Source organism: Pithys albifrons, chromosome 1 (genome assembly GCF_047495875.1).
Source record: "Pithys albifrons albifrons isolate INPA30051 chromosome 1, PitAlb_v1, whole genome shotgun sequence".
Classification (NCBI taxonomy): domain Eukaryota; kingdom Metazoa; phylum Chordata; class Aves; order Passeriformes; family Thamnophilidae; genus Pithys; species Pithys albifrons.
In genome coordinates, this window is record NC_092458.1 from 107,028,316 (window position 1) to 107,054,598 (window position 26,283).

Sequence of the window (26,283 nt, forward strand, 5' to 3'; positions counted from 1 at the left end):
CTGGCCCAGGTGTCTATGAGGCTGTTCTTGAAGTGGGTGCCGTTGTCAGACTCTATTCTTTCTGGTGTGCCGTGTCTCCACAGGACTTGTTTCTCAAGGCCCAGGATGGTATTCCGGGCAGTGGCGTGAGATACGGGGTATGTCTCCAGCCATCCAGTGGTTGCCTCTACCATGGTCAGCACGTAGCGCTTGCCTTGGCGTGTTTGGGGAAGTGTGATGTAGTCAACTTGCCAGGCTTCCCCATACCTGTATTTCGACCACCGTCCACCATACCATAGAGGCTTCACCCGCTTGGCCTGCTTGATGGCAGCACATGTGTCACAGTCATGGATAACCTGTGAGACACTGTCCATAGTTAGATCCACCCCTCGGTCACGAGCCCATCTGTATGTTGCATCTCTGCCTTGATGACCAGAAGCATCATGGGCCCATCGGGCTAGAAACAATTCACCTTTATGCTGCCAATCCAGATCTACCTGAGAAACTTCAATCCTGGCAGCTCGATCCACCTGCTCGTTGTTACGATGCTCCTCATTAGCCCGGCTCTTGGGTACATGAGCATCTACGTGACGGACCTTCACACTCAGCTTCTCTACCCGGGCAGCGATGTCCTGCCACATCTCAGCCGCCCAGATGGGTTTCCCTTTGCGCTGCCAGCCGGCCTTTCTCCAGCGCTCCAGCCATCCCCACAGAGCATTGGCCACCATCCACGAGTCAGTGTAAAGGTAGAGTCTTGGCCACTTCTCTCGTTCGGCGATATCCAAAGCCAGCTGAACAGCTTTCAGCTCTGCGACCTGACTTGATCCACCTTGTCCTTCAGTCGCTTCTGCAACTCGACGTGTAGGACTCCATACAGCTGCTTTCCATTTCCGGCTTGTCCCTACAATGCGGCAGGAGCCATCTGTGAAGAGAGCATATCGCTTCTCCTCTTCTGGTAGCTGGTTATATGGTGGGGCCTCCTCAGCTCGTGTCACCTGCTCCTCTTCTTCTTCAGAGGACAATCCGAAACTCTCACCTTCCGGCCAGTTGGTGATGATTTCCAAAATCCCAGGGCGATTAGGATTCCCTATCCGGGTTCGCTGTGTGATCAGAGCGATCCACTTACTCCATGTGGCATCAGTGGCGTGATGGGTAGAAGGAGCTTTTCCTTTGAACATCCAGCCCAACACTGGTAGTCGGGGTGCCAGGATGAGCTGTGCCTCAGTGCCAATCACTTCTGAGGCAGCTCGAACTCCTTCATACGCTGCCAGGATCTCTTTCTCAGTTGGGGTGTAGCTGGCCTCAGATCCTTTGTATCCCCGGCTCCAGAATCCCAGCGGTCGTCCTCGAGTCTCCCCAGGTACTTTCTGCCAGAGGCTCCAGGATGGGCCATTCTCCCCAGCTGCAGTGTAGAGCACATTCTTCACATCCTGTCCTGTCCTGACTGGCCCAAGGGCTACTGCATGGGTAATCTCCTGTTTAATCTGCTCAAAGGCTTGTTGTTGTTCAGGGCCCCACTGGAAATCATTTTTCTTCCGTGTCACAAGGTAGAGAGGGCTTACAATCTGACTGTACTCAGGGATATGCATCCTCCAAAAGCCCACGGCGCCTAGGAAAGCCTGAGTTTCCTTCTTGCTGGTCGGTGGGGACATAGCTGCTATTTTGTTGATCACCTCTGTTGGAATCTGACGACGCCCGTCTTGCCACTTCACTCCTAGGAACTGAATTTCCTGAGCAGGTCCCTTGACCTTACTTCGTTTAATGGCAAAACCAGCTCTTAGGAGAATCTGGATTATCTTCTTTCCTTTCTCATAAACCTCCCCTGCTGTGTTCCCCCATACAATGATGTCATCGATGTACTGTAGATGTTCTGGAGCCTCACCCTTTTCCAATGCAGTCTGGATCAGTCCATGGCAAATGGTGGGACTGTGTTTCCACCCCTGGGGCAGTCGATTCCAGGTGTACTGCACCCCCTTCCAGGTGAAAGCAAACTGCGGCCTGCACTCTGCTGCCAACGGAATGGAGAAAAAGGCATTGGCAATGTCGATGGTGGCATACCACTTGGCTGCCTTGGACTCCAGCTCATACTGAAGCTCCAGCATGTCCGGCACAGCGGCACTCAGGGGGGGTGTGACCTCATTGAGACCACGGTAATCCACCGTCAGCCTCCACTCTCCACTGGACTTTCGTACTGGCCATATGGGGCTATTAAAGGGTGAGTGAGTCTTGCTGACCACCCCTTGGCTCTCCAGCTCACGAATCATCTTGTGTATGGGGGTCACAGAGTCTCGGTCAGTGCGGTATTGCCGACGGTGCACTGTGGCTGTGGCCAGCGGTACCAATTGTTCTTCAACTTTCAGCAGTCCTACAGCAGAAGGGTCCTCTGAGAGGCCAGGCAAGGTGCTCAGCTGTCTGATTTCCTCTGTCTCCACAGCAGCTATGCCAAAGGCCCAACGCAGTACCTTTGGGTCTTTGAAATATCCATTCCTCAGGTAGTCTATGCCAAGGATACATGGGGCTTCTGGACCAGTCACAATGGGGTGTCTATGCCATTCCTTGCCAGTCAAGCTGACTTCAGCTTCCAGTACAGTCAGCTGTTGGGATCCCCCTGTTACCCCAGAAATAGAGATGGATTCTGCCCCGACGTATCCTGATGGCATCAACGTGCATTGTGCGCCAGTGTCCACTAAAGCTTTGTATTTCTGTGGGTCTGATGAGCCAGGCCACCGAATCCACACAGTCCAATAAACCCGATTGTCCCTCTCCTCTACCTGGCTAGAGGCAGGGCCCCCCTAGTTCTGGTCATGGTATTCACTGCGCTCTCCCTGTGAATATGACCGGGAGGTTCCTTCAAGAGGGTCGGGCATAACATCATCATTCCTATACTGTCTGGAGCCTTGCCCACGAGAGACCGGAGCAGCCTTCAACCTTGAAGAATTGCCTGTGTTAGTTGTGCCTCTTTGCAATTCACGTACCCGAGCTGCTAAGGAAGAGGTGGGTTTCCCATCCCACTTCCTCATATCTTCTCCATGCTCATGGAGGTAAAACCACAGATTGCCACGTGGAGTGTACCCTTTCTCCTTAGCTGGGAGACGCCTGCTTCTGATGGCGGAGACTCTTGTTTGTTCTGGAGAGATATGGAAGAGTCCTTCCTTAATCTTCTCTTCCAGTTCAGCCAGTTTTGTTTCCACAGCTGAGACATGGGCTCGTAATGGAGCAGTGACAGTGTCTTCATAAATCCTGAGTTTGCTGACCAGTGCGCCCACCTTGTCTTCTCCCTCTCTCCACTGCAATGTTGCAAGGTAGCGAGAATACATTTCTGGCCCAAGTCGTGCAAATTTTAACCACATCTGGGATGTGCACTGGACACCATCTGGACTTTTAGGGAATCTCTCATCCTCTGAAAAGATTATCTCCAGTACGGCTAATTCCCTTAAGCACCGGATACCTTGTTCCATCGTGTTCCACTGTCCTTGCTGTACGTGGAGGTCCTCCTTACAAAGATATCTCTCCCTCACGCTTGACAACAGTCGCCGCCAGAGGCTGAGAGTTTCCTGTCTCTTTCCAATGCCCTGATCAATGACAACATCTCGAGACAGGGATCCCAGCTGCCTTGCCTCACTCCCATCTAGAATTGTATCATTGGCTGCAGCATCCCAGATTCGAAGTAGCCAGGTCAAGATGGACTCATTTGCCTGTCGTGTGAACTCTCTCCGGAGCTCACGCAGCTCTCCCAGGGATAGGGACCGGGTGATTATTTCTGGCTCCATTTCTTCTGCTTGAGATGAAGGTCCTGACTCTTCCTCGTCATGCACTATACGAACTGATTTGGTCTTTGATTTTCTTTTCTGGACAGGGGCAACTGCTATCGGTTTCTGTTGTCCTTCTGGCTCCTCCATGGTTTGCGTGGACATGGTGCTGGTTGATGTATCTCTCTTCCTCTCTGGCTCAGTCATGGTCTGGGTGGACATGGCGCTATTTGATGTATCTCTCTTCCTCTCTGGCTCAGTCATGGTCTGGGTGGACATGGCGCTAGTTGATGTATCTCTCTTCCTCTCTGGCTCAGTCATGGTCTGGGTGGACATGGCGCTAGTTGATGTATCTCTCTTCCTCTCTGGCTCAGTCATGGTCTGGGTGGACATGGCGCTAGTTGATGTATCTCTCTTCCTCTCTGGCTCAGTCATGGTCTGGGTGGACATGGCGCTAGTTGATGTATCTCTCTTCCTCTCTGGCTCAGTCATGGTCTGGGTGGACATGGTGCTGGTGGGTTTGCTCCTTTTCTCCTCCTCCTGATGATGCTGTACCACACCAAGCAGTGTGCGGTAGGCAGTGGCCAGGGCCCAGCAGGTTGCTGTGAGCTGCACATCTCTGGGACTACCAGAGCATCTTCCTTTCACATAGCTTAGCATTTTGGCAGGGTCCTGCAGTTGTTCCGGGGTGAATTTCCAGATCATTTGAGGAGAGAAGGTCTCCAAATACTGGCCCATATCTTCCCACTTCCCGTGCCACTCAACATCATCCGCTCCCAGGGCAGGCCTCCAGCAAGTCTCCTTAGAGAGCCCAGTTCTGACCCTAAACATGGTGTATACAGTACAGAGGAGACAAAGCAACACTAACAGCAGGATTATGCTGTCCCTAACATCAAAAGGAAGCTCAATATTTTCAATGATTGTTGTAGCAGAGGTGAAAAGGTGGAAGTAACCATCTCCGCCTGTTTTCCCCACAGTCTGGGTGCTATTTTTAATGAGACCCCAGAGGTAACAACCCAAACCAGGACAGGCAGACCAGACTGAATATACATTCACAATGAAATTCATTGCTTCTGATGTTATGACAACATAAACATAGTATATTAATAAAGCAATTTTGATCCTTCTCCCTGGTATTAAAGAGAGCATCAAAACAGGCACATGGTTCCCCATGTGTCGAAATATGAACAGGCCCAGATACACCATCCACATGAATACATCAAGCAACATGGTAGTCAGGGAGTTTCTGTACCCAAATACACAAAATGAAATTGTAGTTCTGACTTCTCTCTCGTGCCCCACGTTGGGCGCCAAAAGATGTGCTGGTTTGAAGGTGAACCAGCAGGGGAAATGAACTCACCACGAGAGAGATTATAAGTCAGAGCTAAAATTTAATAATAATATTACAATAACAACACTGATACACAAGGGAAATTGCTTTCAACTCACAAGCAGTATAACCCAGTGTCCTGGGGCACAAACCCAAGGGGGTTTGTTTGCCCTTCTGTTGAGACCCCTGTGGCTCCCCCAAGTCCAGAGCAAAAGGAAAAGAAAAACCTGTTGGTGCAGGCGAGGGCTGTGGTCTGGGCGAGAGCGGTGATCTCCTGCTGTCGAGGTCCTGCTGCTGTTCTGGATCCGACGAGAAGGTCCTGAGGTCTTCTTACCCACCACTTATGTACCCTCAGGGAGCTCTCAGTCCCTCCCCCTGGGCGGGGACTCACACAATGGGTGATTAACTCTGGGAGCCAGGGGTTGTTGAGCTGTTGATGGCCCATTAGCAGCTCCGCCCCCCTCAGGCTGGGTGTGAAGTGATAATGGCTCCCTGGGCAGCTGCTGCTAATGGCCCATTGTCCTTGGGGAATGAATAGAGGGGGTGGAATACACAGGTTTGATCACCACCACACAGGGTTAGCTGGTCCCTCCAGCTGAACTAGGACAGGGAAGAAGTGTGTATGCCACAAGGTATTTCCTTCTCCTCTTTGTGAAACTGAAAGTGAGCAGTGAAGAACTTGTGGGAACCGCAAAACCATGTGAAAATGGGACTGAGAAACTGCACTGCTCATATGCTGCCCTGGGGAGCAGGAGGGAGCTGCAGTACTGGAGTACTGCTGGCTGGCAAATGCTTCCAAAACTTTTAAAGTCCTCAAGTATTTTAGTCCTCAGCATGATAAAATGTTATGATAGTTAATAAAATACACATGTACAGTGCCAGATATTGTACATTAAACATTACTGCAATATGATTGTTGCCTTTAAAGCTCAAGTTACACCTGCACTGTAACCCACAGCTGTGTGGTGGCTACAAAGAGTTTTCAAGCATGTGCACACGTTCAAAATTCAGTATATATTTTTAAAGAGTTATTTTACAAAGGAGTGCATTTTCAGAAGTCCTCCTAATGACAACAATGTGAAAAAGATTAATTAAAGAATTTATTTTCCAAAGCATAGATGATGTGTTTTGCCTCAGTGCCCATATTTTCTAGTGGATGATTAGTTACCTACATGTCAAGTCTGTTTTGAAAGGGATTCTCAATTTACAGGAATTACAAGCCTCAGTGCAGAATAAATGATCGGTTTTAACATATTCTTCCACCATGTCAGAGCTTTTCTGTTTGTAATCCTTAGCTTATTTTCATAGTTAAACATACTGCATTGCAAAAGATGTCTATGATTTCCTCTTTCCTGGAAGGGAACAGCGCTCTTAAGCTTAGTGGTTAGAGAAGAATTTTTCTGTAGAAGTGGCTTGAGTCGTAAGAGAAATGAGAGTTGTCCTGAGAATGGGATTTCCCAAGACTGCGAAATCCTTGGGGGTAGAGAGAAGATTAGAAGAGGAAATACTATTTGCATGTGACCTCAGATCAGCATATCAAGGCTTGTGTAAGAATTCGATCTTAATCTTGAAAACCACACTGCAATGTTTATAACTGTTATTTTATCAAAAAATTTGGAGTTAAACTGAATTGTAATAATGCCATTCTCTTACCTGTAAATCATAGCAATCTTGGACTGTAATAAAATGAAGCTTTAATGTATTTTTTCAGCTTGAATACTTGGCCAATCTTGATGAGTTTTTAATAGCTGGCACACTGTGGGCTCCCCCAGAAGTATCAGTGTTCATTCAGGAGTCCTGACAGTCCTTCTGAGCACTATGAGGGACAATAAAAGTCCTGGAGAGGCAGTGCCATCATCCTCCACCTGTTTTCATAACCCACTTTTGGAGCACATACCTGAATTTCAGTGTGAGAAGGAGTGTATCCTTGTGAGAAAAGCAGCAGGCATAACAACAATGCAGCAAAGCAGGGTGGGGAATAGCTGAACTTTGACAGTGTTGCATCTGTTCCTGAAAGTGTACCTGAAGTTTGGAGTCACCTTGAAGGATTACCTGAAAGTGAGATGTCAGTACAAACTACTGTGTAACCAGTAACAGTAGTTGAGCTTTTTGAGTTTCTTGATGGCACTGTTGGCGAGCAAAGGTCCCTTGTCATACAACAGAGAAGTGAGTTCACCACAGTTCAGTGTTCTGATTAATACCACAAAACTTTCTGGGTGTTGATTTGGTAATGGGGTCCTTTCCTGACACTGTTTTCAGAGGGCTTTGAAGGTGTTTCATGGTGGGCTTATATGAACATGGGTGGCACTGTACTATATGTACCTGTGAGCTGGGCTTATTTCAGTTTTCAGTTCAAGAGGGAACTTAAAATTTCCTTTCTTTTCCCCATTTCTGTGTAAAAGAACAAGTGTTAGCAGTTTATTCACAACTAGTGGCACTAGGCACATGTAAAGGTACATAGGCAAGATTTTCTTCTAAGACCAGGTGATTGGCTCTTGGATAAGCACAGCGGGTGTTTTACTGGGGCTGTTACCAGTTTGGTTTTAGTGGTGTTGATCTCTCCATGATTTAACTTCTACAGGAGTGCACAGTGTATATGCAGTGCATCCTGAGGCTGCCTGACTGGTGGTTGCATGGATGCACTAAGGTTTTCTTGGAAGAATAATCTAGACTAAAACATAGAGAGGGGAAAGAGCCAGATGGACATTACACCATTATTTGTTCTAAGCAATATGCAATGTCAGTAGGGCTGTGCTTTCACAGTAATACTTTGACAAAGTGCCAAAGATTTGAGACAAAAAGGAAATGCAAGGGAATTACAAGAGCTGCCTTAGTGAACTTTACTCCAAATAAAGTGACATATTTGAGAAATGGAAGCAAAAAATTAATAAAAGATCACTTGTTGACCTGAGTTGATTTTCATACCAGCAGACATACTGCACCTTTTTCTCCTTGTGGCTGCAAGGGGGAAGCCTTTGAAGAGACCCCCTAAAGGCTGTGCACTGCAGAAGCTTGTGCAGCACACCCTTGTTGAGTCCTCAGAATTATTTTCAAGTTCTTGTGGAAAAATTCTGGAATAACTTTTTGTTCTAAGTTCCTTTTGCCCATCTCAGTGCCCTTAATTGCAGTTTGGCAACACAAAATAAAGAGACACAGTGGGTCTCTAATGTGATGCATCACTGGTTCCTCCACTTCCTAAATTCCATGTGTGGAGGAGGGGTCAATAATATATAGCGCTGATGGCTTACATGTAAATCTGCTGATAGCCAGAGAGGGAAATAGATCAAAAATCAGTCCCAACCCTTAAAGAAACCACCCTACCTACTGAAGTCACTCAATAGGAGGAGTCATGATTTGCAGAAGCTTGACAGCAGCTTTACCTTCTGCTTCCTACTCACTTCCTTTGTTAGTGTCATTTGTTCGTTAGTTATGTTTGTTAGTTTTGCTAGAAATCTAGCATAAGGAAACACTGAATCTGCCACTTGTCTGTGGATATTACATCCTGCTTTTTCTTCATTTCCAAATGCTGAAACTGTGTTTCTTCATCTGTTTGATATACTGGGTGAAATCAGGTAAGAACCATTACTTTATTTGCGATGTAAAAACTTGGCTTTAATCAAACATTTAAAAAAATGAATATTCCTTCATTTAAATTGGACAAAAATAAGATTAAACCTTTTGAATTATGCCTAATGGAACAGATGATCAGTAAAGAGATTTTAACCACTTTGAAACTCAGATGTAGGCTCTTATTTTAAAGTAAATAGAATAAATCCTGATACTTTATCTCTGGCTGTACTTTGCCCAGAGACAGAGCCAGGTATGTGCCCTTTGAACGAAGCAGACGTAATTGTGAAATAGTCTTAATGCAGTAACGTGAGTTTATTGTTTGTTGTTGGTTTGATAGGTGGACAGGTTTTCAAGATATGTGTTATGCTTTTAAACAGTAAAATTTAGTTACATAAAAGACAGTGTGCACTTAAGAGTCTCTCCTTTTTAACCACAGAAGATACTTAAAATGCTTAAAAACTTCCACAGGAATGGTAAATTATCCATTAACTTAAATTGCTTGTGTAACAGCCTACGTGGATGTTCTGGTTGTACAGAAACAGTGAGTACTCCAACAAGTGTTCACAAAGGGCACCTGAGTCTTCTTTTCAGTAGTCAGTCAGAAATAGGAATTTGAAAAACCTTCACCAGTGACTCCTTGCTAAACAATTCAAAGTATTAAATATATAAAACTAGTACTTATCTAATTCCACAGTAAAGATACCATCTTTTCTTTTTTTCTCTATTTACTTTTTAAATAATAACTTCTGTCACTTTACCACCATAAGAAAGTAAGTTGCTTCCCTATGACATTTCCCACCTAGGAAATAGGTTTTGTCAGTTAAAATAATTTCCTTGTGATAGACTTCTCACTGCCATGGACCAGACTATGTCTGGTTTATCTCACTGTCATTTCACTGGCTTTAGAAGAAGTAATTTTTATTTCTAGCAATCAAGGGATAAAAAAAAATCAAAGTATTTAAATGGACATAAAGCAATATCTTAGCATAAATCTTTTACATGTTGGATACAAAGGGATAAATTATAAGGATCAGTGATTAAACATGTATTTAAGGACAATATGAGAAAAATTTGAAAGAGTTTTGTGTTGTACCTTTGAATCTGAGTAGCAAAACTGTAATCAAGTGGTTGGATTTTATTTTAGCTTTGTAGATTACATTACTGTAATAGAACTTATATTTTTATCATCATATATAATTATATGAAAACTAGACATCAAATGGGTTCCATCCTATTAACATCTCAGTATCATTTCACATGTATGACATTTTTACCAGGTTCTTCATTGTTTTCATTAAATTCAAGGCCACTGCAGCTGAACAGATCTCAGTTTTAGAACTACTTCTTGGATAAGTCCAACCCATGAAATGAATTGCCTTCATGTTTTACTAATTAATTAATAATCTGTCTAGTAGTCTCAGCAAAAGTTAATTGCATTGTTCAATGTCTAAATGAAGAGAACATTGATATTTATTTTGAAATATAAGTAATTTAAGTGCCATAATTCACACTGTTTAGCTTTGCTTAGATCTGAACTATAGTATTAAACACATTTATCAGATACCTTGTGAGCCACCTGAACTTGCCCTTCACAGCTTTTTAAACTGGTGCTGGCTCACTGTCCATCTTGCTGGGTAAAGAAGAGCTAGAATTTAGGAGTCAAAAATTCTGAGAAATTCAGGTTACTTTAAATTATTTTTTTAAGGAACTGAGTAGGTACTATTTAACTTCTCACTTTTGCTTTTTACAAGTTGCCTTGTTTTAAATATTTAAATGACAGAAGAATTGAGAAAGGTGCCATCAAGTATCAGACAGACAAAAGCCTTGTCTAGCCCAATAGAAGTTAAGAGATGGGCCCAGATTTCTTTGGCCAAAAACCAAGTAATACCATAGCGAAAATGAAGAGGCTCTACAGAACTGTGACAGGAGTCAGCGTTGTCCCCAGACCTGAAGTGGTTTATCCACACAACGTGACCTCAGCAGCCAAAGGATACTTTTTAAAGGGTTAATTTTGATGTTGATCACCAGACAGGGGAAAAAATAAGTCTTTTTATACTCTTTTGAGGATCTCCATCCTTTTGTTGACTGATCTACAGCTTAATCTTGTACACCCCAACTGTCTGAGTACAGAGAGAAATGCTAAATACCATGGTTTGTCTTGTGCCATTATGACCTTAGATTCTTATTTTTTCAAATTCAGAACAAGATCCTCTGTTTCTTCTTTCTTTGCTTCTTGGTAATGGTGCCTTTATAGTGACCCAAAACTAGGAAATGGTTCTGGTTCACCCTGTATTGTCAGGCAGCTGTTTCTTCTTGATAGATCAAATAAGTAAGGTCTAAGGGATTGGCAGCTCGGCCACCCTGGCCCAAAAAGGAAGAAACAACCTCATGAGTCTTCCTGTTTATACAACACATGCTAGTTGTGAAAAAATTCTCAGAACGTAAATTTGATGGTGGGGTAAACGATCTTATCAACACTGACAACTAATTTGTCTCTATATGGTGAAAATATATTGTTCAGGCATTTCAGCTGTTCTAACTCATCAAATTACTTTAACATTTTGATCTTTTTCAGATGATGAGAAAAAATGTCCCGAATTTACAGATCTTAATATAGGCAATGCTTTGTCTGGAACAGAGCTCCAAGTGCAGCTACTCTTATACACCATGGAAAACCAAGATTGTTCTGAGAGATTGATTGAGCACAATGTTACTGCATCCAAGTATCTTAATACAACCAAGAAAATTGTCTTTGTTATTCATGGCTTCAGACCAACAGGGTCTCCTCCAGCATGGCTAGGTGATATGAAGAATCTTTTATTGTCCTCAGAGGATATTAATCTCATTATAGTTGATTGGAATCGTGGTGCTACGACTGTGAATTACTTGACTGCTGTTGAAAACTGCAGAAAAGTTGCAGAGATACTGAAGAACTACATTGACCAGATGCTGGTAAGGCAGAGCATTGCATCACTTCTGAATAAATTTAAAGAGCATAGTTTGAGTGGGAATGGATATTTAAAATATGTCTAAAAAGCAGTCCAGTGAACAATAACAAATGGCATTTCTTTATAGAAGTATTTCTTGAATTTAAATGCAGTTATTATTGCATATCTATAACTTCACCTGAGTTCTTATTTCCCTTTCACTGAAGTGTATCTGTGAGTGCATCTCATTTCTTTAGCCAGCTGGAAGTTTTAGGTCTTCTAGACAGAGTGAGTGCACCAGTGGGGAGGGGAAGGGAGAGATGTTCAGATAGTATGCAGCATTCAAATTTTACAAAGGCATTCCACTACTCTTTTTACTATTAATCTAATATAATTAAATTTAATTTAAACAAAAATCAAATCATTGACAGAGATATAAATATTGATTTCAAAATTACGTAAACTTCTTCATTCTAGAGGGAGTTGTTGAAACTATAGCTGATGCTAGTGTTCTTAACTGGGCTTTTCATTTTTTGCTTGATCAAATGAACAAAACATTATCATCTCATTTATGCTGTTTATCACTTGCAGTTTCTTTTGTTCTCAACACTCCTTTTCTCAGCCATTCTCAGAAATGTTGAATGCTGGGCACTAAGGAGAAAGATTCTTGTGAAATTTGAGTAAAATAACCAACATTTTGAGATAGGCTGAGGTGAAAGAAGAGAAAGCCTACCAGAATCTATCCTCTGGAACTAGATAAAGAGACAACAATTTATAATTATGCCAGTAAATTCATTGCTATAGAATAAAAAACAAAAATTGATAGGACTGTAAGAACAGTCTCCAATCCAGAGTTGGTTAAAATGGTGTATTTTAGAAGTCTATTGATATAGATGTTTGGTTAATTGCCAGATCTGCCTGGCAAAACAATGACAGCACGTGTGAGTTGTCAGAGTGGTGGGGGTGAGGGTATGTAGAGTCCCAGATCTATCACTTTCACACTCACAAGCTGTTGTGAGGCCTTTGTTAATTCATTTTGAGACATATTAATATGTCAGATAGCAGGTGTCATCCTACCATTTTACAGGGATTCCAACAGGTCTGCTGGTACTGTTTCAGAGTACTTCAGCAGGGTTTTGAGTGTTGTTTGGTTTTTTGTTGGTGTTTTTTTGTTGTTTTTTATTTTTGGGGTTTTTTTGTTTGTTTTTTTTTTTAATAATGCCTGCTTTGTAGAGTGGGCATTTTAAAGTGTGCATTTGGCACCATTATTAAGCAGTCGTGTGACATAAGTCTTTGTTCATGGTATTATGTTCTAAATTTATTTTATTGGAAGGATAAAGTAGGGGAGGATTTTTTTCCTAGTTCATAGTTTTGGTTCATCTTTCTGGTATCCGATAAATGGCTTTCTCTTCCCTCCCCTGCTCCCCTTCTAACTAGTGTGGCATTACAGGAGAAATGTGACTCAAGCTTCCTTTTTATGTTTTACTAGTTAAAGAATTTCACTGTTACTACACTTTAACTGATACAGAACTACATGCTGAAAAGAACTTTGTAATTTCCATTTGTTTTTATGGCTAGAAAGTTAGAAATATAACTAAGAGTAGCAACAAAAAGAGAAAACTAAATCAGTCTACTGACTTCTGTTCAGTTAACTGTGTGTGGTTGTGACTTCGGTGGCTTTTTCCCCCCTCATAGGTGCATGGAGCTTCTCTTGACTCTATGTATATGATTGGAGTTAGTCTTGGGGCTCATATAGCTGGTTTTGTTGGCCAGAAGTATAATGGCAAAGTTGGCAGAATTACAGGTGAGGCTTTTTTAATCCCAATACACATATTCTATTGTACCTTGTATTGCCATAGCTGCAAATCACATAGATACTAGCACTGAAATACTGACAAGTGAGAGCTGACTATTTAATGATATATATGAGGAAAAACGTATCCCTGGTAAAAGTTTAGGAAATTGTGAAAGTCTGCCTTCAGGCCATAAATTGCAGATTAAATTTTCCAACCTGTTTACCTCTAGTCTCTCAAATGAAAATTGAGTGCTGCATATAAATGCCACTTAAGTTAAATTATATGCTACCTGAGTATCTGAGTAGTTGCGTTGGTGAGAGCACTTTATATTGTTCACTTCATTGTTATGAAGTGCATAATAGGTATGGTATTTTCTGGGGGAAAGGACAAAATTAATTCTCTTTATTTGATTCCTAATGCTGTTGACTTATATTCATCCGGATAAATGGGAGGTGAGCACAACTAACTGGGAAGAGAAACTCACAGATCTGGGTTGATCAGTCTCATGATGGGAACATTTGCTTTGCTTAGCAAGTTGAATAGAAGAATTGTGCCAGGTTTGATTTTTACTATTATGCCAGGAGAATGAAGAGTCATTGCTGAATAATGCTGAAATGCTGGTCTTTCATATAACTGTAGAAACAGAGCCCAGGATTTGTAATGTTAGTGTTGTTTTCATTTAGGTCTCGATCCAGCAGGCCCTTCATTCACTCATGAGCCGCCAGAGAGGAGACTGGATCACACTGATGCACAATTTGTTGATGTAATTCATTCAGATACTGATGGTAATGGCATAGCTTTAACCTTCCTTTTTCAGCTTGAGCAAAGGCAGGAAAGCAAAAGAGAAAGGAGAAGCTATTTAAGTAACATCCAGGTAGTGCTGCAGGAGTGTATTTTGTGTTACCAGTAACATTCTTGTGCTGTGTGTATGAACACAGAGGTTGTAAGCATGTGATTATCACTGAATTAATCCCTTCTGTTTCAGCTGCATTACACTAGTACACTACAGAGCCACTGCTTAAAATTCTAAATCGTTACTGTAAGGCTAAAGTGAACAGCATTTTACAGTCTCCTTTATCCATGCTTTAATCAGGTTTCACTTTTTCCTCAAAACCATAAGTAAACCTTTCAAACCTACCATACTTGTCCCATTATTAGTGTAGTTTCATAAAAGTTTCTTTAATAATATTAAAAATTAAGCATTTGAGTTTACAAGTTTATATGTGAAGTTGTAAAATACTAGTTTTGTAATGCCCTGGTTATCTGAATAAGGATAATGTGTAGTAAAAAGGAAGGTAGGTCAGATTGAATTCTTACTCATCATGCTTACTTTTATAGGACAGATACAGATTTTTCTACTTTGATATACTGCTTATATTTGTGTACTTCAGAATTCAATTCCTTGCAAAATATGGAGTACTTACTTGCCTTGGGAAAGAATTTTGGTTGTTGGGGAGAAAATGAATTCCATAAATTTCTTTGTGTAAATAATGTCTCAGCAACAGCAGCTTCTGTTATTTTCCTTTTGTGGCAGTAGGAGTCTTAAACAAGTTTGTGGACAACTTTTTACATATGTATAATTTTTCTTAAAAAGAAAAACACTCTTGCATTTTAACTCATAATATGACTTCAATTTACAGAAATAAAGAGTGGTATAATCACAAAAAAATTTCTTTTAACTTCTTTATTACTTTGTAATGATGATTAATTGACTTCATAATTCTGTTCATGGTTTTTTCATTCATGCTTTTACTTTAGTTCTAGGTTTCAAGAGACCTTTAGGAACCATTGATTTCTATCCAAATGGAGGAATGGATCAGCCTGGTTGTCCAAAAACACTTTTCGGAGGTAAATGAAAATGTGTTTAATTAATGAAAAGAGCTTGAGATCAAATCAAAAAGAGTTAAATTGAGTTGAATGTACACTGCACATACATGGAAATATGGGAGCTGAGATCATTGTACTCTTTCACCCCCACCAAACAAATGAGAAATAATGAAGACATTTTATGTTGTTTTTTGAAATATACATTTTCCTATAGGCATATATATTCCACCATATCATTAATATTAGTATGGCGGAATTATATTATTGTATTATATACACAGTCTGCACATAGTGATCATTATTTTTCTGTGATTATTACAGCTAGGCATGGGGGAAGGTGCTTGTGTCCAGGTGGTTTGGACAGGATCACTTCCATATGACATAGAAGACAAGGTTTCTAAGTCTTCACTCTGTCTTAGGTTCCTCCTTGTTGGCAGTGATGAACTAGACTTTGGACAGGTCTTTTAGGCTCTAGGATGGGAAGTGTTTTAAGAAAAGATCTTTTGCTGCAGAATTTTGCTCATTTCAGCCTCCATAGATCTTAGGCAAGATTTTAATGTTAATTGTTGCCCATTATTTTTGTTGGCACTTTTTAGACATGTTTCTTTCTGTCTATGTTTCTTACTACTAATCTGCACAGTGCTGCTACCAGTTAGAGCTGCTGCAAAGGCACAGGGTTTCCACTTGTGTGTCTGTTAGTATGGAAGCATCCCTTAAGACTCAGCATCATCTTCATCTGTGTAATTCTCATGGTTTGTTCTGTTAGGAGAGGAAGTAATTTATTGTCCCAGACAACTAGAGAAAAGAATCTCTGAAGTGTTCCTTATGGTAATTTTTGTGCCCAAACTGTCCACACTGAATGCAACAAGGGAAATTTTAACTCAGGCTTAATGCTTTATTACAACAAACTTTGTAGGACTTAGCAGACTATTTCTTACATGTAAAACCCTGTAGACTTTTATCTGTGTCTATAATATTCAAAATAGTCTCCAATTTCTTCTTCTTGTGTGTGTGCATCCCCTCTATACACCAGAGAGTAAAAGCACAACTTACTAAAAATGACTCGGGTAAATGGGATTACTTGAATAGGAGAGGTGAGTAGCAACAGCAAAGCAGCTATGGTAGATTGTGGGTAGGCTGAGCACTATTCGAGCTGAGCAGGGGATTCCTGGAGTCAGGGAAACCCAAGTAACAGCTGAGAGACCCTTCAGGAACTGGACAGATCCCAGCAGCTCTCACAAGCTGCACTAGTTTGAGACAAGGGGCAGTGGTTTCAAACTGGGAGAGGGAAGGGTTAGATTAGATATTAGGAATAAATTCTTCACTCAGAAGCTGGGAAAGCATTGGCACAAGTTGCCCAGGTAAGTTGTGAATGCCCCATCCCTGGAAGTGTCCAAGCCCAGGTTGGATGGGGCTTGGAGCAACCTTGTCTAGTAGAAGGTGTCCCTGCTCAAGGCAGGGAGGTTGGAACTAGAGGATTTTTAAGGTGCCTTCTAACACAAACCATTCTATGATTCTACTTTTACAACACCTTTTTTATTAATAAAAAAAAATTACATATTCTTTTTCTATTTATTTTTTCCTTTTCGGAAGGAATTGAGTATTTTAAATGTGACCATCAAAGATCTGTCTTCCTCTTCTTATCATCTTTGAAAAGAAAGTGTGACATAATAACATATCCTTGTGAGTCTTACTTGGATTACAAGAGAGGAAAATGTGTTGATTGTGATGCTTTCCAGCCAATGTCCTGTCCAGTACTGGGTAAGTGTTACAGTATCTGCTCTGGGCTGGAGGGGATTTTCTGGGAAATCCAGACTAGCTCTTCTTGGGCTATTCCAGTGACCTGTAGTATCATGTAGAGCCTGATCATGTCTGAGCTGCCTACAGTTAAAGGAGTTTAAAGTTCATAGGTTTGCCTACTTTATAGTTATCTCTGTTGGGCAGAGGTACTGAATGTTCCTCATCTTTGATCATTATGCTTTCCAGACTCAAATGGATTCACAGTGATTCTCCTCTCTACACAGATGTTGCTTCTACTTGGTTCATCACTTTAGGCTTCCAAAGTGTATTATGATCCCTAGAGTATCTGTGGGTTTTATTTAGGAATAATGATATTTAAAGCAACCTTAGGGTTTCTGTGGCACTTCTTTTGGAATCAAGTTCTGATTTGGATGTTTTTGTTTGGGGTTTCATTGCTCTCAGAGAGGATCTGGGGAGAGTTTGAAAAGAGCTACAATAGTGTGAGAATTTTCTAGTGGCAGGGTTTTCTTAAGACTGAAATTTTAAAATTACTTACTTAGAAGTTAGCTTTCAATTTGTACCTTGTCTTTTTGAACATCATTACACTAGGATGTACAGCCTGTATTAGTGAAATGAGGTTCAAAGAGAAAGCATAAATAAAACTGTATGCTTATTATAATAAAACCCAACCATAACAGTAGGGCAGAAAGACTCCAGGACTTGCTCAGGATGGATATTAGCCATGCCTGGTACACTTACACAAAACACCCAAGCTAGAGGTGGAGAAATATTTCACCAGCCAGCTGCCAGATTTTTATTTTGTTGTTGTTTTTAACCACTGTAAAAAAACTATGGAGAAATGACAAGCAGCTGAATCTGGGAACTGAGAAGCAGCATCCTTCTACTGCAGTCTTCCCTGCTTCCTGCCATGCAGTGGCAGCTCTGCAGCCTGGGACTTCTTGTCCAGTCTAGGTAGAGAAATCAAGAGGTAGAGAACAGGATCATCCATGCTAGAAATCAAGCCCCAGAGACAGTAAGTACAGGATTGTATAAGTTTCTTTCTACATTAAATCCATAAATTTAGGAGGTTTATAGATTAGCTACCATTTTAATAAGTAATATATACAATTATACATTAAATGGTTTAAAAATATTTATTTTGGTGATTTGAAAAAGGAAACCTGTTCTGTAATTGTCCTCTGCAAATATGTGGGCAATTTTTTTTGGATTTGTTTTTACTAGCTCTGCAAGCACTAGTTTTTGGAGTTAGTACTCTAGAATAAATAGATAACTATTACAAAATGACAATTTTTGTGATGATAATATATTAAAGGAATTAAATACTTGCATACTACATTTTATTATACTCTGGCGGTTCCCACATTTGTCAAGTCAGTTTTCTTTCTCAGAGAATACTTAAGAAAATTAAAGCCAAATTTTTCACTTTGGGTGAGATTCTTTTGTGTAATACATGTGTACCATGATTTTGCTATATGTCTGAAATAAAATGTTTAAACTTTGAATTTCAGGTTATCATGCTGATAGATGGAAAAAACTGTTAATACCAAATAATTCACCAACGAAAGCTTATTTTGATACCACGGACAAAGACCCATTCTGCAGTGAGTGACTGAATGCACATATAAAAACCTCTTTACAAAAAGTTATGACTAGTTTGTTAGCTGATCTGGAGTGAAAGTGTGTTAGAAGTAGAAAGTCGGTGTTAGCCACTGTGTAAAGTGGTATAAAAACCCCATTAGCTAAGGGTCAGTTCACAGAGTGGAGGAAGAAGGATTGTGGCAGAAGAGTAAGTAACACTGTATGAACTGCGAATGAAATGTGACTTTAAAAGTAATGGGATAGACTGGCAAGAGGACGAAGGAAACCATAAAATGAGAATTAAGTCACAGGGAGAAAGAAGGTCTGGGAGAACCTGCTTAGGTGGGATCAGTGCTGCCATGTTCAGAGAGCAGAAATGGGAAGCTAGACTGCCCTGAGTGGGAATCAAACAAGGGACCCCTCTGCGTTCCACCTGAGGAGGAAATCACCCTACAGTCCCCAAAGGTACTCCATGGCTCCCCAGGAGTAAAACGGTGGAGGGAAAACTTAGTTTGTCAGCTTCACCATTACACTGTGTGGGAATGAACTCTCATGGCATGGTCTTCATCAGACATCTACCTATCCATGTAGAGGTCCAGTTTAGATTCTCATCCAATTTCTGTTTGTATTAAAAGACCTTACAACCATAAGCAAGTGTTAGCACACACTTCTAAATGGTTATGGTTAAGGTTCTTTGATTTGGGGTATGAGAATCGACTTACAAGAAATTAATGTGAAACTAGGCGTTGCCACTAGCTTTTTCCATCATCTTGGCAAGTTTTGTGACCAGGGACACATGGTGTTATTCATGCTTACTTATGTCCCTGTTTCTTCCAAAGGACTGAGGAAAAGTGAGCAAAGATGTGATGGATTTTACATAATTTTTTTACATAAAATTTACATAAAGTTGCTCCTGTTCTATGTGTCTTTCAGCTCAACCCAAACCTGCAGCTTTCAAGGCTGCAAAGGCTGCTGGGTCTGTCTCATTCATTCCACCAGCAGAAAAATACAGCTTTGCTTTAACTCCTACAAGTAATAAAATCTGGGCATTCATCAGAAATCTAACCAGGCAGAATCCTGGTGATGGAACGAAAGAGCTCATTGTGAAAGGAAAAGATTATGCATGGTATTCTGGGATGGGGGTGGGAGAAGGAAGAACAGAGGGGGCGAAATATTATCAGACATAGGAGAAGGCTCATGAAGCAGAATGAGAAATAGCGTAATGACAGCGTACATAAAATTAGTCTACTAAATCAGTTTGAAAAAGAGAGTATTGATTAATTAAAGCCTAAGATTCACCTGAGACTGAAAGCCTGAGGAAATAGAATAAACAAGGTGAGGTTTGGTATGTTAGGAGAGAATGTTAAAAAGCAACATGCAAAAAAAAAAAAAGGTCCTAATTGGTGTCTGTACTGTGGGAGCAGTAAAGGTGTGTCTTCTCTGGAGATCCATAGCACGGTTACAGTATTGGTGATAGTTACAGAAGTGTGGCTGAAGGCCAGGTCGGGGTTTCTGAGGGCACAGTGGAGCAGGTCAGCTTTGTCCCAGGTACCCAGTCTGTTTTCCTGAGACTGTGGTCCTTCCAGAGGAGGGGGAACTGAGGGTGGAGTGTAAGAAAGCTTCAGAGATCCCTCAGCTTTTCCTCAGGCTTCCCCAGGCAGTTTTTCTAGTATTCACACAGAGGTTTTGTCAGGTTGACATCTCTGAGGGAAGGCTGCTTAGAGGACCAATCCTGCCAAGCAAGGCATGGGAATCACATCTCTCTTCAGCTTTTACCTCTTGATTAATCAACTCACCCAATTAACTGCCCACTTTGCCTATACATAAAGATTCTGCCAGTGCTGTTCTTCCCCTTTCCCTGCTGATGTACCTCAGCTGTTTTCTGAGGATGTCGCTTCTGTGGGTAATATGATAGTGTGCTACACTCATAGCTCAAATATGCCCCCTTTGCCAAAACCTGAGGGTCCTTGTTAGGGCTTCATTTTATGGCTTTTCCCATAGCTAGGTCAAACTCTTAATGTTAATTCTGGTGATAGCCTTCTGATACACATCCTGTCTATGTAAGAACCAGAGGAAATGAGGCACTAATTATACAGAAATCCATTTAGCCATTTGGTAGAAGCTAGATTTTAACAATAGCTTTCTTATTGTCTTTTGAACTGGGTAGCTTAAAAGTGTTCCTATCATCCATCAGTGAATACTCTTAACAAGCTGATAACAACTGTATCATGTTGAGGTCATTCTTTGACTTTCATGATTTTCTATTTCTTTTTGCAGTGTATAACTACTTACTGGCCATTACCACCTGGAATAAAAACATCAGGAGAGGTTTCATTAAAGTTAAAATAACAGACTTTGCTGGAAACACAATAGAATCAAAGATGAATAGGTGTGTCGTGTTTTGTCTTTAAATCTTTTTTATCACTCTATAGGACTAATTTTCTGAGTTTCCTAACCTTTTAACTTGTTAACTTTAAGTTGAAAAAGTATCACTAAGCTGTTAAGACCTAGCATCTTTTCCTGGATATGGCTCAGTGTGAGAGGCAATGCTTCTAACGCTGAAATGATCCTTTCCCAGGCCCTTGCACGGAACTGATTTGAATCCAGTTCTAGTTGTCCTTGTTCTGAATGCTCAAAGTCAATATATCTTACAAGATTTCTGATCTTAAAAATAAAGCTTAGCAACAATGAATATTACTCAGATAACAAAAGCCTGACTAGAAATATTTTTCTTCAGTGAAGCTACAGTATTTCAACAATACAAGAGAGTCAAAATACTAACTGGATTTTCCCAAGACATTGAAAAAATATCAAAAATTTCCTTGACCTTTTCTACGAAGAGTTTAATAGGCCCAAAACACAAGCTTAGGATTCTCCAGATGAACCTGAAATCTCTTAATCATCCAGAAAGGTAAGTGTTTGTCATATATTAAATTTGATTATCAACTAAACTTTTCAGGATATTTCCTCAGTAATGTGTATTTCCCTATACTGATTTTTTTTAATTGCATATTGCTAAGTGCATGAATATTCTTCTCATCCTACTGATGATGAAATTTGTCACATGGAAGAGCTGCCCTGTAAGATCACATTTAGTCCACAGCACCCTTGTTCAGGTAGATGTCACACATGCTGCCTGTCACTGCTGCTGCTGCTGCAGCCTGCTCATAACGTGCTTTCAGGAACCAGCCTGACTCACACCTGCATGGTTAACTTCTCCACAAGATAAATCTTATTAAGCACTTTTCTGATTTTACTAGTGTGCCTGTACACAGCTTTTCACACTCAGGTGTGAAATGAACTCTTCAGTTACTTGTGTTACTTGAGTAGGTTTTTGGTCTTGTGGCTGGAGGTAAAGACCTTCTAAGACCAGAACACAGTCTATGCTTACACTTAAAATTAAATCATCTGCTTTCCTTTTTGTAATGGAAGATTTTATTAATTATTTCTGGTTTAAAATACTTCACCAGTATTACCATATGTTCATTTTTTAAATCTCCAGAGTCACTTGTACAGTAGCAGTAGCAATTAAATTTTTTATTTGCATCTTGTGCAAATAACATATTACACTGAATAGGTAAGAAATATCCAGGAGTAGCAAGAGTGCTTTATTTGAGAGATGTTAATTTGTTTCTTATGAATGGTAGATTCAAGAAAGTCAGAATTTAAAATAAAACCCTAAAAATTATTATCAAATGAGTAATGAGTGAGAATAATCTTACAATACAGGTAAGTCTTAAATCAGTATATTTTGTTAACTTGAGGTATAACATTTAAGGCTTTCTGATGTGGTGTACAATAATAATCTAGTAGGAACTGGGTTTGATGCTTTGTAAAAGTTATGAAACCTTGTTAAATTAATGTAATATTTTTTATTTACCGAGAAAGGGAAGATGTTGAATGGGAGAGACTTAGGAAGAAACAAAACACTCAGTCATCAAAATAGTACCCCAGAATGCATATACATGTGACTTTATGAACTTGTCGAAGGTCGTAAGTCTAAAGCTCTCAGGTGAACTGGCATGATTTTATTTAAAGGCATTTGGTGATGAGATACAGTCGAAGTTCTAAATAACATTGCAATTTTACTGCTAAGACTAATGATGATAAATCAGAAGATAGATTTCATGTAAGCCTGTCAGCATTTGGGACTTTTTCAGATAATGATCTAGCAAATGGGAAAGGGTTTCACTGAACAGACCTTACTGGGTTTGAGTTTTCATTCCTGTTAGTCTGGCCCCTGTTAGTTGAAAAGTAAAATGCACTTGATATCTTTAATATAGGATGTACTGATGTCCTATGTATAGAGCCTCAGGAGACTGCAGTCACATTGGCATGTTAGATACTTTTGGATAGCAATGAAAAATAGTGTATTGAATCAGAATGCGAAGGTAATTTAAATGCAGATGTTACAACATTATTTGTTGGCATAATTATATAATTACATGACTGCTCATTGTAATTATAACTACCTGTATTTATTTTAGTTTCATATAATTACAATGATTTCTTGAATATACATTGATCAACGAGAAACTACATTGAAAATATTTAAATTATCATAAGAAAATTATAGGTAAAAAGCAGGAGACAGGTGCAGGGATTAAAGACAATAGGATTCTCTGTCTCCCCAGATCTGGGTTAATAGCAAACCGTGGGAGTTTAGGGAATATCACTGATAATTTTCTGCTGAACTGGTCCACTATTCACACAGATGGTGTCTGAATGTGCAAGTGCTAAAAGATACATACAATTTTCAGAGTCTTCACACTCAGAAACATCATTCCTGCTCATCCATAAAACCACAAAGCTTTGCTAACTTGTGCATGTACAGGTGTCAGCTATAGCAAAAAGCTTATGAACCTGTCAGTCAATTCAAAATCAATTTATGAGGAAGGTAAATGTCTTAAAGATACTTAGCTACAGACACCTTTGGGTTTTTTAACCAAAACAAGAACAGTGATAATAAAAAAAGACCTAATTAATATCTCTTTTTAACATGAGAGTGTGGAATGTCCATGTGTTTTAGTAGACAGAAGAGAAGCCACATGGGGGGGGGGGGATTACAAAAGCCTCACCTAACAAAAACTTTTTCGTATTTTGCTCCTTGCTCAGGACTTCTCCCCTGGTACATTTCTGGTACTTAAAAATCACAAGCCGAGATGGATTGCACTTCAAATGAGATGCAATATGTTGGAAACCATATGCTTTTATTTCTAGAATTCATCATTATAGTTTGTCTTGGTACTTTGTCCCCTGTAGCTAGATAAAAATAATACTACCCAAAAAATATAGTAAACCATTAAATTCAAATCAAAGAGATTGTGAATGAAGGACTGGATGAGATTCTGTTTCACTGTATGCTGCATCCCAGGCTGAGGTAAATGGTGTAATGTAGTCAAACCTGTCAGTTCAGAGCAATAGAGAAGATAATTTTAAATCAAGTAAGTATCATAGCTTGTATGTCCTTAGAGGTGCCATCAGAGGGTGTAGCAGTCACTCGCTTGAATCAGCTCTCACCATTCATCTATATTAGTTCATGAAGGGCAGAACTGTGACCTGCCTTTGCCCTAAAAGGAAGAGCATCTATGTTGACCTCAAAAAGTGAGATTTTTTTGTGTGTGACTACTTTTGTGACCTCTTTATGTGATTGTGTAGTGTTATGCAGTTCTGAATTTTCTAGGTGTTTAGAAAATAAATTACTCTCTTTCAATAAACTTTCTTACACACACTGTCATTGCAAGGGAAAGGGAAAATGATGATGTAGTTTTCTACTTTCATCTGTGAAATGAGAGCAGGGAAACTTTTCTACCTAGGGAACTTAAAATAAATTATTTCGGCCCAGTGTTAAGAATTGTGCAGATTTTGTGCCACAGTGCTAAATAGTTATTCTGAATGCAGATTAATTGATGTAATGGGTGAAATATTGCATATCTGTACTTAAGACTAGTGTGATACCCTTCTCACTCATGTCACTTTGCACCATTCAGCTGATATATGGTTGTTTTTCACCATCTGGCAAAACTACTCTAGGAATGTATAAAATGGGGTGTAAACTCAGACAAGAAGACACTTCTTGTTCTGAGAACCGTCTCTGAGAGCTGGTAAATACTGAAAATTTAATAATTCAAATACTCAAATATTTTTCTATTAATGTTGATTTTTTTCTGTTGTGCAATGCTTTTTGCTTTTTCTACTTTTGTAGGTTGCAGCTGTGCAGATATGATTTTGTACTGGTGGAGAATGTTGAACTGACCTTCAAACCTATCCCTTGTTCTGAGAGAAAAGGAGCTACTACATGAAGAGAAAGCTACTACTGATTTAATTTCTTTTACAGCAGTGACATTTTGATGCTTCCTCAGGATAAAGACTGCAATGAAATAAGCTGGATTTATTTTCAAGTCTACCTGGTAATATGCATTACTTGCTATGAGTGCCTTAGGCTGAAATTAATTAAAAAGTTCAGATATGCATGTGTTTGGGAAATTATTTGAATAAAGTAAATGTATCATTGGGAAGAACAGCCAATGGTCTGGTCATCATTATTTGTTAGCAGTGAAGCAACTACTGAATAATTATGAATTATCTGCATAATCCTGGCACATTATTTGTCTTACAGAGATTTTATTATTTATTATTTGTAATGGCTTTTACATGGAAACGTAATTGTCCACTAAGTGAATTTAATATACTGTACATGTGATCTACAGATCTAATACACAACAGTTTTGCTCTGCTGTGTTCACTAGATAAATGAATTCACATTTTCTCATTATATAATGTCTCAGTCTGAGAACTGGAGAAATATTTCTGAGTGCATATGTAAATTTGCTGTTTAGATCAGTTCTCTGTGCTCATCATAAATGAATGTTATTGCAACATACTGGGTTTTTTTAATGAAAATTATGGACAGGGAAGAGGTGTTTCAGATATTAAGTAATTCTAGAGTCTATTGTGAAGATAATAACTTAAAGGTGAAATAAATCCTTTTTCAATTTGTTTGTGGTTGGGCCTCTTGGAATTAGACCTGCTGATCCCTTCAGCACTCTGGTCAGCACAGGCAAAGCTCTTAACTGGCCATTGCACAAGCTTTTACTTGGCTAGACAAACCAAAAAAGGACAGAATCATGGACAGACATGTTCATGGACTGACTTTTAAAAGAAAATAATTCTTCTATAGAGATGGTAATTACATACCATAGGTTTTCTCAGGTTATGTCTTACTCAGCTCTATCATTTTATTGTATACTTTTTTGTTTCTTTCCTCTGAGGGAGTTATCAGGAGAATTTCTCCTTCTTCTGTTTTTTGAAACTGCTGTTAGTCTGCTTGTTTCATTCAAAAAGGTTTTGTCCAGGTTTGTGCCCTCATCAACTCTAGTTTTCCCTTAACAGGTCTCTGAGCCTCCTTTCTTTCATCACCTTGCCTCCAAATGCCTGTTTCATATATCCCTTTAAAAAAGCACCAAGACCTGAGACTAAATTTCAAATGTCTGGAACTAAAAGAGGTGTTCTAGTGGAACTGACATAGGTGTTCAAGTATAGAAATGTATCAGATGTGCTCTTAAGTTTGCTTTTAAAGTTGCTTTCTACAACTTCTCTAAAGTTGTATATTTTTATATGACAAAAAAGAATATTTTATATTCTTGCTTTTTAAAATGGATTTTATGTCCTGAAATACTGAAATACAGAGGTATTAATTTTCTTGACAATAACCTTTTTATTTTGGTTGAGATATTCAACTGCAAGTAACATATGGAAAAAATTAA

General features: G+C 39.9%; 1 protein-coding gene across 1 annotated transcript; it reads left to right on the forward strand.

The window, feature by feature from the left end:
* The first annotated feature begins 8,365 nt into the window (after nt 1-8,365).
* Nucleotides 8,366-25,040, forward strand: LIPI (lipase I). Its single transcript, XM_071563304.1, has 10 exons — nt 8,366-8,630; nt 11,204-11,580; nt 13,251-13,359; nt 14,035-14,136; nt 15,110-15,199; nt 16,772-16,939; nt 18,448-18,540; nt 20,795-20,906; nt 21,255-21,428; nt 24,723-25,040. Exons 1-10 carry the CDS (start codon nt 8,582-8,584, stop codon nt 24,817-24,819), a joined length of 1,371 nt encoding a protein of 456 aa, XP_071419405.1. The 5' UTR covers nt 8,366-8,581; the 3' UTR covers nt 24,820-25,040.
* The last annotated feature ends 1,243 nt before the right edge of the window (nt 25,041-26,283 follow it).

Coding starts and splice junctions, on each gene's coding strand:
- LIPI (XM_071563304.1), top strand. CDS start 8,582: ATGCTGAAACTGTGTTTCTTCATCTGTTTGATATACTGGGTGAAATCA. Junction 11,581..13,250: donor ACTACATTGACCAGATGCTG/GTAAGGCAGAGC, acceptor CCCCCCTCATAG/GTGCATGGAGCTTCTCTTGA. Junction 21,429..24,722: donor TCTCTTAATCATCCAGAAAG/GTAAGTGTTTGT, acceptor CTACTTTTGTAG/GTTGCAGCTGTGCAGATATG.